Consider the following 15904-nt stretch of genomic DNA (forward strand, 5'->3'; position numbering starts at 1 on the left):
AATGAAAGATATTCAGTAGTGGTGAGTCTTATTGTATCTCTCATTTAATTCACCAGTTTGGCTCCTTCAAAAACTGGATGGGTCATGGCAAATGAAATGCACTGCCACAGCTTATCCAAGAAACCCCAATAATAACTGCCTTGCCGAATGCGGGATATTTACCAGATTAATGCAGCCTCGGGTACGTGTCATGAGACTTCAACACAGTTTCAAAGGTCTCTACTAATTGTGCTGTATTAGACAGAAAAAAGATGCATGAAGTTTGAAGAGGATCAAGATTTAGAGATCTGTGAGTCCTGAATGAGTTGCTACTTTTAGCTTCCCTGCAACAAATTCTCCATCCTTCAGTGTTCCCAGCAGAGGTTTTACTGGGGGCAGGTGGAGAGGAAATCCCTAAAAGCCCAGGATGAGTTTTTATCAACCAGCAAGTGCATGGGCACTGTTACAAATTATACCAGATTGTGGTGGGCTTTTATCTAACAACGAGAGGCCCGGTGCACAAAAATTTGTGCACTGGAGGGGGGCGGGTTTCCTCAGCCCAGCTTGCCCCCTATCACATACTGGGAGCCCTAGGGGATGTCCTACTACCTGCTCCCTGCTTGCCTTGGGGAGCGGGCCTAAGCCACAGTCTGGCCTCCCTTTGTGGGAGTCGACCGGGCTGATCAGGGGAAGGCACCAGCCCCATCACCGCACTGTTGCAGCCACTGCCAGTCACCACAGCCACCAAGGTGTTTTCATCAACACGGACTCCAGTCCCTTTACCATGAAAAAATGACAGCTTTCTTTAGGCATTTTCAAGAAGTGTCTTTCATAGGATATTACCTTTCTTTCTTTCTTTCTTTCTTTCTTTCTTTCTTTCTTTCTTTCTTTCTTTCTTTCTTTCTTTCTTTCTTTCTTTCTCTCTCTCTCTCTCTCTCTCTCTCTCTCTCTCTCTCTCTTTCTTTCTTTCTTTCTTTCTTTCTTTCTTTCTTTCTTTCTTTCTTTCTTTCTTTCTTTCTTCTCACCTGAGGATATGTTTCCATTGATTTTTAGAGAATGTGGAAAAGAAAGGGAAAGAGAGAGAAACATCAAAGTGAGAGGAACACTTTGATTGGTTGCCTCCTGCATGAGCCCTGACCTGAGCCCAGGCCAGGGAGGAGCCTGCAACCTAGCTAGGTACATGCCCTTGGTCAGAATTGAACCCAGAATCTGCATTGGGCAGGCCGAGGCATTACCCACTGAGCCAAATCGGCTAGGGCAGGATATGACATTTCTTAACCCTCCAGCAGCAGATCTTCCTTTTTTTCTCCAGGGGTGTGGAAAAAAACCCTAGATCACCTATTTGGACTCTTATTACCCAAGTTACTAAGAATATTACCAGTGACACACAGGGAGCTTAGCCAATCAGCAGTCAGAAAAGGTGTTTCCTCTGTAGTTCACACCAATTGCCGGTTTGGCCCCTGCCCAGGCCTGACGCCTCTGGCGAATCATTAGCCCTGGGCAGGGGCACCCCCAGCTCCCTGCCGCCGTGGCCATCAAGGATCGCTGGCTGGCTCCACCCTGGTTCCCAGCTGCCACCACCATCAAGGATCGCTGGCTGGCTCCTCCCTGGCCCAAGCTTAAAGCCTCTGGCCGAGGCTTTAGGCCTGGGTTGCAGCACCCCCAGCTCCCTACCGTCGTCACTATCAACGATCGCTGGCTGGCTCGTCCCTGACCCAGGCCTAAAGCCTCAGGCCGAGGTGTTAGGCCTGGGCTGGGGCACCCCCAGCTCCCTGCCGCCGCCATCAACGATCGCTGGCTCAATGATCACTGGATGGCTCTGCTCCGCCCAGGCCTAAAGCCTCAGGCCGAGGTTTTAGGCCTGGGCCGGGGCACCCCCAGCTCCCTGCCGCTGCCGATCGCTGGCTGGCTCCTCCCTGACCCAGGCCTAAAGTCTCAGTCCGTGGCTTGGTGCCTATGTATGCAAATTAACAGCCATCTTGGTTGGCAGTTAATTTGCATATCACCCTGATTAGCCAATGGGAAGCATGTCGGAGGTATGGTTAATTACCCTATTTGTCTTTTATTAGATTAGATGAGAATATAGAGAATGGAACTTTATGTGCTCATGGTATAATATTATTACTTAGCAACTATGTGCCTGGGGTATAGCCCAACTCCATGTCCTCAGATGACCTTTTGGAACCAGCCTTCTCTACCACTAGTAGACCTCACATGTCTATAGCACTCTGTTCTCACTGTATAATGTTTATTTTAATCATTGCGTGGTTGGGTAGCTGGTGTTTAGCATAACTCCATGTCCTTAGATGACCTTTTGGAACTAGACTTCTCTGTCCCTAGAAGACCTCACCATGCCTCATAGCAGAATAGTCAGATCCTATTGATCTCAGCATTCTTTCTAGAGGACATCACATTTGTCCACTATGTTAATGCCATCATGTTACCTGGAGTTGGCTAAGTGGTGAGTACTCCACATTGCCTGGTAAGACATAAGGACCACAGAGGATGGGAGATAAACCTTACAAAGATTTAGAGGCCTGCTACATCAGTGAAGTTTATAGGTGTCCGGGGGTCTGGAGGATGCTGGGTCATCCCTTCAAAGCAAAAGCAAGGTGCCATCCCTTCATCTCCTACCACTTGAGAGGTCAGCCTCTCAGGTTTTGGAGGCAGCATATTTCACAGTTGGGGTACTGCTCTGCCTTATTTAATGGGTAACTAAGGGTGCTAGTTTTAAGTGGTTCCCAGAGCAAGAAGAGGCTCTGCAGCATAAGCAGCTCTGTTACTTGGGCCATATCTTCTGGCAGAGGCCATGGTACCAGAGGTGTATGGGTCTAAAAGGATGCAATGGAGATTCTGGCAAACTCCAATAAGAGAGTCACAGTACAGACCCGTAGAATTCTAATGCATGCTCTCTGAAGCAGAGAATAATATCCCATTTGAAAAGCTGCCCTTGGCAGAGATGCAGGGTCCAATAGCATTGGCTTTGGGAATAATGGTCCCCTAACGATGTTACCATCCTAATTCCTGGAATCTGTAAATATTAAGGATCTTGAGATGGAAAAATTATCCTGGATTATCTGGGTGAGCCCCATGCAATGACAGGGTCTCTATATGAGGGGGCAGAGGACGCAGAGTCAAGGAAGGATATGTGATGATGGAAGCAGGAATCAGAGAGAGAACTAAAGACACTATGCTGCTGGCTTGAAGGTGGAAAAAGGTGTCATGAGTCTAGGAATGCAGGAGGCCTCTGAAGCTGCAGAAGGAAAGGAAATAGATTCACCCCTAGAGCATCCAGAAGCAATGCCGGCCTGCTGACCCCTTGATTTTAGGCCAGTGGAACTTATTTTTTGACCTCTAGAAATGTAAGTGATTAATTTATACTGTTTTAAGCCATTACGTTTGTGGTAATTTGTTACAGCAGCAATAAAAAAGGCTTTTATCACCAAGATTAATTCATTTACAGCCATTGCTGAATGTCCATTTTGTTGGCAACAGAGATTGACACTGTGCCCTTGATTCAACACCATTCCTTGGGGAGAACAACCTGCTTCTTGGTGACAAGTTGACCATTTCCACCCTGGCTAGGGCAAACCTGCTTCCTTGATATGGGTTTGCCATTATCAACCACCTGCAGGGCTTCAGCCAGCACCAGTATCCACAAACTTACAGAGTGTTTGATCTACTGACATGGGACCCATATAACATTACCTAAGACCAAGGACTTACATAACATTTACAGCAAAGGATGTGCATTAGTGAAAACACAACTGTGGGATCCACTCTTCCTACACATACTCCACCAAGCAGAAGCTGCCATCCCAAGAGAGTGGTGGCAGAAAGGTGAGGACACCTTGCAACATTTGGTGCTAACCTTCAGAATTCACTATACTCCTTAAATTAGTCAATGGCCACTATATAGTTCTGAGTAACTAATACACAGAATATATGGGTAAAAAAGTTAAGGGGTGAAAGTAGGAGTGGCCCCAGTGATCTACTGAGGAATTTGTGCTTTTTATCTGAGGATCTACTGTGTGTGTGTCTGGAGTCCCTAGTCCTAGGGTGTAGGAAATAAGAGTCCCATTAAACTTAAGCTACCACTGCTACCTAGGCACTTTAGGTTCCTCATGCCAGAAAATAAGAGTTACCAAACTGACCGAGGTTATGGACCCTGATTATCATGAGGAAGCAGAGTAACTGCAACATAATGAGGGCCCAGAGGATTGTGTTTGGCACTCAGATGACCCATCAGGTCATCTCTTGGTATGCTCATGCCCAAGTTTAACTGTAAATGGGCAAGTGCAGCAACCACAAACTACTAAAGGCATGGTAACCAGGGTGTCTGACCACTCAGGGGTGAGGGGCTGGGTCACCAAACTCAGGAGTGCCCAAGTAGAATGAGGGGGTCTAGAATGGGCGATTAGAGGAGGAACACGATGAATATCACCCATATAGTCTTGGGACCAACTACAAAGTGGGGCTGTGGTTTGTCTCATTATCCCTCATCTTGTATATATGAACTGTGATCCCAGAATCCTGAAGCTTGATCTGGATGGAGCAAATCAATGTGAGAAGCTAGTGGATCTGCGCAGTCATAGGGGTGAGCTGTCCTATGTGCCATGGTGTCTGTTTCACTGAGCCAGGGCATCCATCTCTCAGTGGCTGTGAACGTTGGCTGCTAATGGCAGTGTGTATATTCTTTCACATCTCGCTTTCTTGCATTCAACATTATTATGGTTTCATTCTTTTATGTGGTTGTATATGGCTGTAATGGAGCTCATTTCTTTTTACCGCCCTATAGTATTCAATTATATCACTATAACACAATTTACTTTGCCATTCTTCTGTTGATAGATCTTTGAAAAGTTTATGGCTTTGGCTATTAATAATAATGCCAATATGAACATTCTTTTACCTGTCTTTGAGTGTACACACACACACACACACACACACACACACACACACACACAATTTTGTTAGGTCTCTATCTAGGAGTGAAACTATTGGATCACAGGGTATACATGTATTCTACAATAGTAAATAGTGTTAAACAGTTTTCCAAAGTGGTTTGAGTCCTGTTAGAAACAATTTCACAGCTCTACGGGTATGAAGATATTCTCCTATATCATCTTCTGGAAGCTTTATTGTTTTATTACCATTTACCTTAAGGTCAAAAATCAACTTGGAATGAGGCAAAATAGAAGTTCAATTTTTTTCATATGCAAACCAATTGACCATTTGATTTAAAAACACTTTATTTAAAAGATTTCCCTTTGTCCACTGTTCTGTGCAGTCTCATGCAATGATTCATTTTTTTTGGATTGTTCTCATAAATGAGCTTTGTTACTAAGCTAACAAGTGGACAGTTATTGGGTTGAACCTTTTGTGATATTAATATTATCTTCATTTTACTCTGAGGCAATTGAGGCTCACAGATGTTAATTAGTTTAGTGAGCACATTCTTCTGTACAAAGATTCACCTTATTAATGCCTTAAATGAGATATAAATTATAAATGGATTCATCATTTCTCAGATAACAAGAAGAAGAAAGGGGACTCGGGTCTGCTAAGGCACTTCTGTTAACTTCATGTAGTGTCCATTTCTGACTCCAAAATAGTTGTTTCAGCTCCATCGTTATGTTTTCATTGCAGCCTAGTAGGAGAAGAGGAAGAACATAGAAATGCATGCCCCTTATTTTAGGAATGTTACTGGAAATCACACAATTCCACTCAGATCCTATATAGTCCCAAATTCAGATATACAGTATAGCCAGCCACAGGGAGCCTGGGAAATGGAGTCTTTACTTTAGTGGCCAGTGTCTCGCTGAAATTTTGGGTCTCTGTTACTACAGGAAAAAAGGAGAGAATGGATATTGGAACTGCTAGCCATAGTCGTATACTTATTTGCAGAATAGCCAAGATTCAGACAAAAGTCTGTGTGACTAGGCTGTACTGCACAACTCATGACAACTAGCTGGACCACAAAGCTTGCCTTTGGAGAAACTTCTTGGGAGACATTCCTGTCAGAGCTTAATTCCTAGATGTCTCCCCACACATGTGTATAATTTTCTTCTTTTATTAGAAAATACAATTATTTAACTCAATGTATTTTGTTGTTGTTGTAGCTTTCTGAAAAATGGAACTAAATTTAGATACAGTGCTATCGTGAGTAAAATAGTTTCCAAAGCCTATTTTAATCTTTCCTCCACTGACTTGACTTTGATTTCTTTCCATACCTTTTCCCTCTCTCCCTTCTCTCCTTTCCTCCAAGTCCCACCCCTCCTCACCCTTACCCTCCCCTCCCTCTCTTCTCCTCTCCTCTCTGCCTTTCTGGGTATGGGGAGGATGAAGGAAAGTGGTGAGTAACAATGTCTATTTCACTTTTTAATTCTTTTTTTAACTTTTATTAATAGTTTTTATTACACAAGTAATACATATTCATTGTAGAAAAATTAGAAAACACAGAAAAGCGAAAAGAAATAATAATCACCCATAATCCCACTACCCATAAATAGCTACTATTAACATTTAATGTATGTCCTTCTAGCTTTCTTATGCATATATATACATACATAGATAGATTTATATATAATTTTCTTTTTTACAAATATTGTATCATACTATCCATACTGTTTTATAACATGTGTTTTATATTTAATATATATTTGTGAACATTGCTGTTTATTCCCTGAAAAATTATACAGATACTACATGCTCATTGTCGAAAATTCAGAAATTACAGATATGCAAAAAGAAAATATAATTGCTCCAAATCTCACCTCTCAGAGATAGTTGCTGTTAAAATTTTAGCAAATAGCCTTTCAGACTCTAATGCACACATGAATATGTATATTTTTTAAATGGATTTCTTCTGTAACTTCCTTTTTTTCATTTAACAATATAGCTTCTTCATTTCCCTACATGTACATATGATTCTTATTCTTAATTGGTGCACAGGATCCCATTGAAAGGATATACCATATTTAACCAGCCCTTTACTGTAGACGTATTTACATTTTTCTAGTCCTCCAAATATTGCTGCTATAAGCATCCTTTCTTGCATATATTTTTTGAATGATGAATGAATGTAACTTAGTTCATTTTTTCTGACCTTTTCGAGGAGAATTTCCCTAAAGTGGAATTACCTGGCATACATGTAAAATACATTGCCAAAATATTTTCCAGAAAGATTGACTCAATTTACACTCACGTTGACTCTGTAAGAGAATATTCATTTCCACACTTCCTTCTGCCCCTGGGCACTTTAATTCTTTATACCTTTCTGATACACAAAAAGGAATATATTACAATAATTTACATTTTTGATTACCAGTATATTCAAATAGTTTCATATTTATCATTAGTGCATTATTTAAATTTATGGTACATACATTTGGTATTTAAATTTATGGTACATTGTCAGTTCGTGTCTTGGCTCAATTTTCTATTGGAAAGTTTGATATTTTTTTGAGTCATAAAATGTCATTTATTCATGAATTCATTACTCACTCATCCAATAAATGTTTTTAGTATTTGCTTTGTGTCTAGCACTGTGTTAGGTGTAGAAGATATAGCAGTAAGCAAAAGAGACATGGTTGCTGCCTTCTTGAACTTCCAGTTTAGTGGATATAGACAATTAAATAAGCAATAATGAAAAAGTGCAGTAGAAAAGAAAAGAATGAAATGGCAACATTTGGAAGGATACGGTATTGTAAACCATGGTAACTTCTCAAAGTAGTGGGATTTAAACTCCTGATATATATTACAGGTCTACACTTTTTGTTGCATATATCTCAACTTTTGTTTTCTCTTTATCTGATTTATTTTTCATTGTATAGGAGTTTTGGATTTTTAATTGGTCCATCTTTTCCTTTGTTGTTTCTTCCTTTTGTGTCATGCTTAGAAAGGCTGTTTTCCACATGAAAATTATATAAATGTTCATTAGTATTGCCTGCTAGTCCTTTTATATGTTTATTTATTTGCTTTAGCATTTTAATCTCTACTGCAGTCAGAATTGATTTTGATAAAAGTTATGAGGCATAGATATAATAATTTCCTCAAAATGGCTAACCAGTTATCTATATATAAAAGCCTAAGCGACCGTCCAACCGGTATCTATGACATGCACTGACCACCAGGGGGCAGACGCTCAATGAAGGAGCTGCAGAGCTGCAGTGACTTGGCAGCTGTGGTTCTCAGGTGATGCACCTGGAACCACAGAGGAGGGAACCCGATTCTGGGGTGCGTCACCTGAGAACTGCCCTCTCTCAATCCAGGACCCCTTGGGGGATGTCAAAGAGCCGGTTTCGGCCTGATCCCCAAAAGGCCAGGCCAAGGTACCCCACTGGTACATGAATCCATGCATTGAGCCTCTAGTACCAATATAATTTACTTAATAATCTAATCTTTCCTCAGGGATTTGAAATGTCATTTTTATAATTACTCCATTCTTCTATGTTCTTGGGTTTATTTCTGGACTTTATATTTAATGCTAATGATTTATTTTGAGCCAATACCATCACTACTCTTTTTCATGCTATCGATAGTTACCTGAAACTTGAGCATTTTGCATTTGGTGACATTCTAGAATACAAAGAAATGATAGACATTGCCTAGGGATGTGTGTGGGGTGGGAAATTAATCTGGGTGATATCCCTGATCCTTTCAACTCTGAGACTTCCAGAGTCTGAAATTCATATGGGATCATTGTTAATATGGCCCATTTGTTTGCTGTCTAAGATAAATTAGATGCTTTTATACTTGGTTTCCCCCTCTCACTCTAAAGCTCAGCTTTCAGAAGGTGGCAGTATTGCCAAACAGTAAGCATCAAATGTCACATGGAGCACCAAGGAGCCAAAGGATCTGGCAGGATTTTAGAATCTCCCCACGAGCTTTCATTAGAGGAGGCAGCAGGGCTGTGCTACTTCTAAAGTCTTCTTTGTACTCCAGAACAATGGCACACCCAGAAGTCCTCGATGTGTGCAAAACATTAGTGGACCCATATTTTAAAGTGACACCTTGGCCTTCCGGGCATTTCTTTACAAACCTTATCCAAAAGTGCCTGTGGGCCCCTCCACTGACTGATGCAACGCCTAGAATTGTGGATTTAAACAATGTGACCGTGGCGGGATCTGGGTGATTTTTATTTTCTTTATACTTATTGGTATATTTTTTAGATTTCCTGCAAAGAACATGCCTCATAATCATAAAATAAAAAAGAGAAGGCAGCATGGGGCATTAAAAATATGGCGGTAAATTGGAAGATGGTGTGCCAGAAGACACTCACATCCTTTTCTTTTTCAAGCACGTGAGTACATGCAACAAAATGGATTCAAGGTTCTCTCCTTATCCCTAGAGATCAGCTCAGTGTTATTGCTAATCTGGAAGCAGATGCCAGCAGGAAGCTGAGACATTAGAACTCTATCTCATGGAACTACACCTGAGAAAGTCCTTTGGTGGGGAGAGGACAGGGGGTCAGGCTCCTAAAGAGATGCATTGGCATATCTAATGGGAGACGGTGAATTACCTGTTGCAACTATGAGCCAGTGTAGGTTATCAGGACTTTGAGGACTGAATTTAATTTTTAGGACCTGCCACTGAAAAAAGATCTATAAATCTTGGAGTGTGTCTAAGGGAACTACAAAACTGATCAAAGGCTGGGAAACAGGCACTATGAATAGAAGATAAAGTGGTTGCATTTATTTACCTTAGGTATGAAAAGCCTAGCTAGGGAATTAGACAAATTCCCATCTCCATGAAATGCTACTATGGTCCTCCCAATCATGGAGGTGAGACCTGAATTTATTAACAGTCTTCAGTTGTACAAAGCACAATTGCACAGAAGTTAAGTGTTACTTTTACGCTGAGACTAAGAGACTAAGGCTAGAGTGAGCACAAATTAACCAAGCGGAAGTGATTTAGGCCAGGCATTTAGAAGAACGTGCTGAACACCAAGGTTAGAGTTATCCGTTAATAACTGCGCATGGATTAGTAGGAACTAGAATGAAGCTAAGGGTTTAATATAGTAGAAAGATGGGAGAGGACAGAGACGGGAGAGAGAACGTGCCAAATTAGGCTACCTCATAATCTCTAAAACAATGGACCAGGGGATAAAAATGAACCACATTCAGGAAAGGACATTAAGCTTTAATCAAACCTCGTTTATGAAAACCAGGGTTTGCAGACCAGTTCATTCTGGGAATGGTGACCTGCTTTGCGGGGGAGCACTCACCCGAGGTGTCTTTTAAATAGCATATTCCCACAACTGTTTTGTTTTACAAGTATTTGATTTAGAAAATTGTGATTTTCTTGGGTAATTTTTGAGGGTACTTCTTTATATGAAGTCAAGCATACCTATAATCATGCATCCATTACCAGTTCATTGGAACACAACTCTGACTCCACAAATAAGACCAACAGCCAGCTGGTGTGATCCACACAGCGACCTGCATAGCCTTTGAGATCTCTTCCAACCCTTTAATCCTTTCAACCTGAAAAACCTAGAAGACAATTCCAAAGATTATCTCCACAACACTAGATATTATGTTGAACTATATGAAACTGCCATTTCTCAGGTCAAAACAGTCAAATATCAGCTATTTCATATAATTCAGCCTAATACACTAATTATTCCAGTAATTTGTCTGTACCTGGTCTTTATCTTCACTAAAGCTAAAGGCTTTAATATACTTATGAAAGTTTTCAGGTCAAAATATTGGTGGACATGTAAATGCCTGTGTTCATAAGGAGGAAGAAATTATAGGGTTGGGATTAAAGATGCGCTTTTAATAAACCGCTTATAGGCATCTTGCTCATCCTTTTATTATACCAGACACTGGTGCCTCTTGTCTGACTTCAGTATTTTTCAGACTATGCTAAAAAGAAAAGAAGTCCAAAGGCCTGATCTGCCAACCTATGGGAAATTCTGTCTGAGAAATGGGCCAAAGAAAGAACAGTGGGGAATGAAACAACATGTGTACCATGTTACAAGTTTAGTGGAGGAAGATCACAACAAAGCTGTGAGCAGAAAAACAGCACGTGGCTTCCTCCTTTCTAAAATGTAGTATTGCTTCATGTACCTGCTTTCAGAAATCTGCATAAGATAAGACACCGAGTACACATTGGAAAAGTCATATCTGCATAGTCATCTAAAATGAGACAAGCTTAGCTGAACTGAAAAGATTTTATTAACAATGTAAAATGTTAAATATTTTTACGATCTGAGCTAATTCCAGCATGCCCTAAAGCGTTAACACTATGCTGATGCGCAGACTTCATGCTTCAGAGTTCAATTAGAATAAAATGTCATAATATTCAAATTTTACATTTGAGGGTAATTGTATATGTTACTACACCATTTCCTAACTGGATTACTTCATTCTCCAAGAAGCTGCAAAAGACACCATTGGATCAAAAGGACATTAGTTGCCCATATGCATTGTACGAAGGTATTAGGATTATTGTGTATTTACAAAATTTAAACACTTTTCATATATGGTCTTTGCTGCATTATAAATTAAGATATTTTTCTGTTGAAGCTCTTAGATTCTGACGGAATGGAAGACTAAATGTAAATGAAAGCAGAGAAAGCAATAGGTGAGGTGGTGTGTTTGCTTATATTGTTTCTAATGATATTGATAGATTGGATTTTAACACAGTTTTGCAGTTTTAAATGGATTTCTATGTTTAAAGACTTCTTCCACATAAGATAAATTGTTAACATGAGATCAGCAAGAGCTATAGGGTTACTAGTGTACGTGAAATGATTTTTCTCTGTATAATCCATTTTAAAAGACCTTTAAATAATTTAAAAATCATAATTCTTGCATCTGTCATGGTATGGTTTGGAGCAGACATGAACAATGTCGACTTTAAAAATCCTTTTAAAAACAGCCTGCTTTTTGAATCTGTGTTGTTGTTTTTTTTCCCCTTGACAGCAGCTACTTTCAAATGTAAAATCATTTAAAAGGGTAGAGAGAGGCGGACAGAAGTAATACGGAAGCATAGAAAACATAGTCAGAAACCAATAACTGTGGTCCAGCTGTCTGGAGTCCTCGGCGTCTGTGGGTTTTTTTTTCAGGTCTCCCTTGGGGTGGGTTTCCAGGAGGAGTTGTCTAGCTGGAGACGAGACAACATAGCCCGAAGAACCTTCTCTTCCGTCTTCTAACCAGAGGGTAGGAAGTTAGATTTAGAAGACTGCTGTCATCTGTGATGGGACAAAGTACATATGAGTGAGGTACAGACAAAACCTTCTTCTTGTGAATTGGCTTTAAAAATCCACCATCTTTTGAATCAAGGTTTCTTAACCTTATCACTATGGACATTTTGGACTAGATAATTCTTTGTTATTGGGGGCTGTCCTGGGCATGGTAGCATGTTTAATAGCATCATGGCCTCCACTCACTAGATGCCAGTAGCAACTCCCCCACCAGTTGTGACAATGATATGGCCAAACGTTTCCTGGGGGAGGGACAGAGAGCACACAGTTGAGAACCAGGGCTTGGAATTAAATGTAAACTGCTTAGCTACCATCTTTCAGTTGGGAAAAGTATAGATTCTTGGGAAGAGCCCACGCTTTGGGGAAAGTAGGCTTCTTTTCTAAACTTGCCTCTGCTATTTACTAGCTCTGTAATTTGAACATGCAACTTAAACTCACTCCGCTTCAGTTTCCCCATCTGTCAAATAGGGTTTAATATTGCTTAGATGAGGATTAAGTGAAATAATCTATGAAAAACATTTAGCTTGGGTGGATACCTTGGTGCCTAGCAGAGAGGAAGCACTTAGTAAATAGAGCTACTATTAACTATTCCCCTTTATGTAGGAAGGTCACCTTGCCTCCATTCACCTACTTCATGTCTCAGGAAGAAGTGTCAACTATTCCCCGTTCAGTCTTCCCTTCCAACTTTCTATAGATATCCATAACAAGGGCAAGAGAAGCTGGCCAGCTGTTGAATTCATAATGTTTTATTTGAAATTTTTCCCCATGATGACAAATAGAGGAAGAAATAAGCCTGAAAACCAAGTCTTGTTTAAGGGGCTGGGTTTTAGGAAATAGTGCAGTCCAAAGAGAGGGTGAGTAGAAATATCCTGCTGGGCAGAACTGGCCAGTGTGGGTCCCAGAGGCTCGAGAAGGACCATGAACAAGTATGCTTTTCATTGCCAACTGGGATGGTGCTAGAACATAGTGAGACTGGAGCTGCGGGCAACCCCATGGCTGGTTGGTTTTTGTTGATGACTGAGCCTAGACGCTCAGGAAACTGTCAAGCACAGAGTCCTGGCTTGGGGTCCTCTTATGTAAATTGTGTCATCCCAATGCCCAGACCTCTCTTCCCCTTTCCCAAAGGTTCATGTAAGCAAATTAGCATCACCCACCAAGTTGACAGTGTTCCTTGGAATGGTACGTACTATGTTATACATTTAGATGAAACTGAATAGCAAGTTGGAGCCAGGGAAGAAAACAGGCGCCTCCGCTGGGCACAGCAAATTAGTCAAACACAGTGCACTTTCCCAGTCTCCACAGATTAAAATCCTTTCTTAAAACTCACATTATGCTAACATGGAGGGGAAAAAAGACTCTCTTTGTCCTTTCCATGGTGAAAAATAATTCACTATAATCTGGATGCCAACATTTTGAAAGCTAAAAGCAGGATGTCCTTCTTTTATAATTAAACTTTCTCTGTGTAGGTAGAAGAGAGTAAAGGGGGAATAAAGGTGGTAGAAGGAGACTTGACTTGGGGTGATAAATAAACAATACAATGTATAGGTGATGTGTTATAGGCTTATACACCTAAAACCTACATAATTTTAGCCCTGGCCAGTGTGGCTCAGTTGGCTAGAGCATCGTCTTATACACTAAAAGGTTGTGGGTTCTATTCCTGGTTAGGGCATGCACCCAGGTTGCAGGTTCAATCCCTGGTTGGGGTGTGTATGGGAGGCAACTGATCCATGTTCCTCTCTCACATTGATGTTTAGCTCCCTCTCTCAAATCAATAAAAAATAGTTTAAAACCTATATAATTTTATTAACCAATGTTACCCCAATAAATTCAATAAAAAGTAAAAACACAGACACATACAAAAGCAAAAACAAACCTTACCCTAAATAGTTAAGACACTGAAAGCAATGTCAGAGAGTCTATATGAGCCAGATTTCTCAAGATAGTATCTCGGAGATGAATCATGATATATTCGGAACAGAAAGATAGCTCACTTTCTCACCATTTTTCGGACTCTTACTTCTTTAACCACCAAATGAGCAATGGCTTACTGGTAACCTAATTGGATATGGCAAAGATACAGCAGATTCTTAAGAGTAAAGAATTTTATCTTTCGATATCTGTTTGGATACTGACTACATTTCCTGAAACTCAAGTTCATCTGCAATTCAATGCTTCCTTGGAACAGAATTACCAGAACTATGAAGATATTTATAGGAAAGAAAATCTTTGTACTTTATTTCTTTAAGACTTGGAAGACCTATTTCCTGAATTTCCATATATCCTTTCTCCAAACATTTAAGAGATTTGGGGAGTGACCTAATTGGTATTTATATATTATAAAATGCAATTCTGATATGTACAGTTCTCACTACATGAGGAAATGTCTACTACAATGTTGTATTTACAAAGAAAGTATGCATGTAGATGCTGGTATGTGGATGCTGTACATTTGCTCCCATTCTCTCCTTTTTGTTATACACAGATATTAAGAGACTAGAGGTTCAGTGCACGAGATTGGTGCACTCAGGGGGGGGTCCCTCAGCCTGGCCTGTGCCCTCTCACAGTCCAGGAGCCCTCGGGGAATGTCCGACTGACGTTCAGGGCTGCTCCCTGCAGGGAGCAAGCCTAAACCATCAGTCAGACATCCTTAGCACTGCCACAGAGGTGGGAGAGGCTCCCACCACTGCAGCTGCGCTCATCAGCTGTGAGCCTGGCTTCTCTGACTACCAGGGGGGTGCTCCTGTGTTGAGCATCTGCCCCTGGTGGTCAGTGTGCGTCATAGCAACCGGTCATTCTGCCATTTGGTCTATTTGCATATTAGCTTTTTATTATATAGGATGTGTATCAAGACTGACAGTTGTCAGAGGGGAGGAGGATTGAGGGGCTATGTGAAAAAGGTGAATGGATTAAGCATTACAAATTGGTAGTTACAGAATAGTCACAGAGATGTAGATTACAGCATAGGGAATATATCGTGAAAAATAAGCATGGGGCCAGGTGGGTGTTTGAGGCAGAGGGGGGGCCACCCTGTAAAGTACATGATTGTCTAACCACTATGCTGTTCATCTGAAACTAACACGGAATAATATTGAATGTAAACTGTAATTGAAGAAAAAGGACTGACCCTTGTATCTATGCATTCATTACAGTGAATGAGAAACCTTTTGTGCTACTGAAATTCTCTTCACTCAGTCTTTATATCTATATTTCACTTGTGTGAGTACTACACACACACACACAAGCATGTATAGTACTCACACATGAATAGGAAGTGTTAGGAATGATAAGAAAGTGTTAGGATGTTAAGCAAAGAACAGGCTGCCTATTAAGGATAACTGCTGGTTTGGGGCATCTTTGTTGAGCATTGGTGACACCTTAGCCTAGCCCAGAGCTTGTCTGATTATCACCCAGAGCTGAGGTGACACAAAAGCTCAAAAGTTGTTGGCAGACGTTCAGAGCAGCTTTCTACACCATAGGAAGCTGACCCCTGCAGTAAATGCTGAAATTCACAGAGCAGTAAGTATGCCTGCAACAGTGTGAAGTGAATTAAAGTCCAAGGAACGATGTCTTTCCACATTGATTAAAATCCTGTCTCTGAAGTAATGGGTGACCAAAAGAATGTGAGCAAAATGGATCGTTTCCCCACTCATTCTAAACTTTCTGGGCTACTCCACTTGAGCTTGTTGAGACATCTTTGATTTTTATTACAAA

At 40.8% G+C, this 15904-nt stretch overlaps 1 protein-coding gene across 2 annotated transcripts in view; it reads right to left on the reverse strand.

The window, feature by feature from the left end:
* RGS7BP (regulator of G protein signaling 7 binding protein) overlaps nt 1-15904 on the reverse strand; it is a 129556-nt gene that overhangs the window by 26368 nt on the left and 87284 nt on the right. The window contains exon 6 of one of the 2 annotated variants that reach the window (XM_059694540.1): nt 6352-12181. The exons of the other annotated variant lie outside the window; for it this stretch is intronic. Within the exon in view, the coding sequence (XP_059550523.1) occupies nt 12090-12181 (92 nt within the window). The 3' untranslated portion in view covers nt 6352-12089. Of the gene's footprint in view, nt 1-6351; nt 12182-15904 lie in introns of those variants that run through there. 2 annotated transcript variants of the gene reach the window in all.

Source organism: Myotis daubentonii, chromosome 4 (genome assembly GCF_963259705.1).
Source record: "Myotis daubentonii chromosome 4, mMyoDau2.1, whole genome shotgun sequence".
Taxonomy (NCBI): domain Eukaryota; kingdom Metazoa; phylum Chordata; class Mammalia; order Chiroptera; family Vespertilionidae; genus Myotis; species Myotis daubentonii.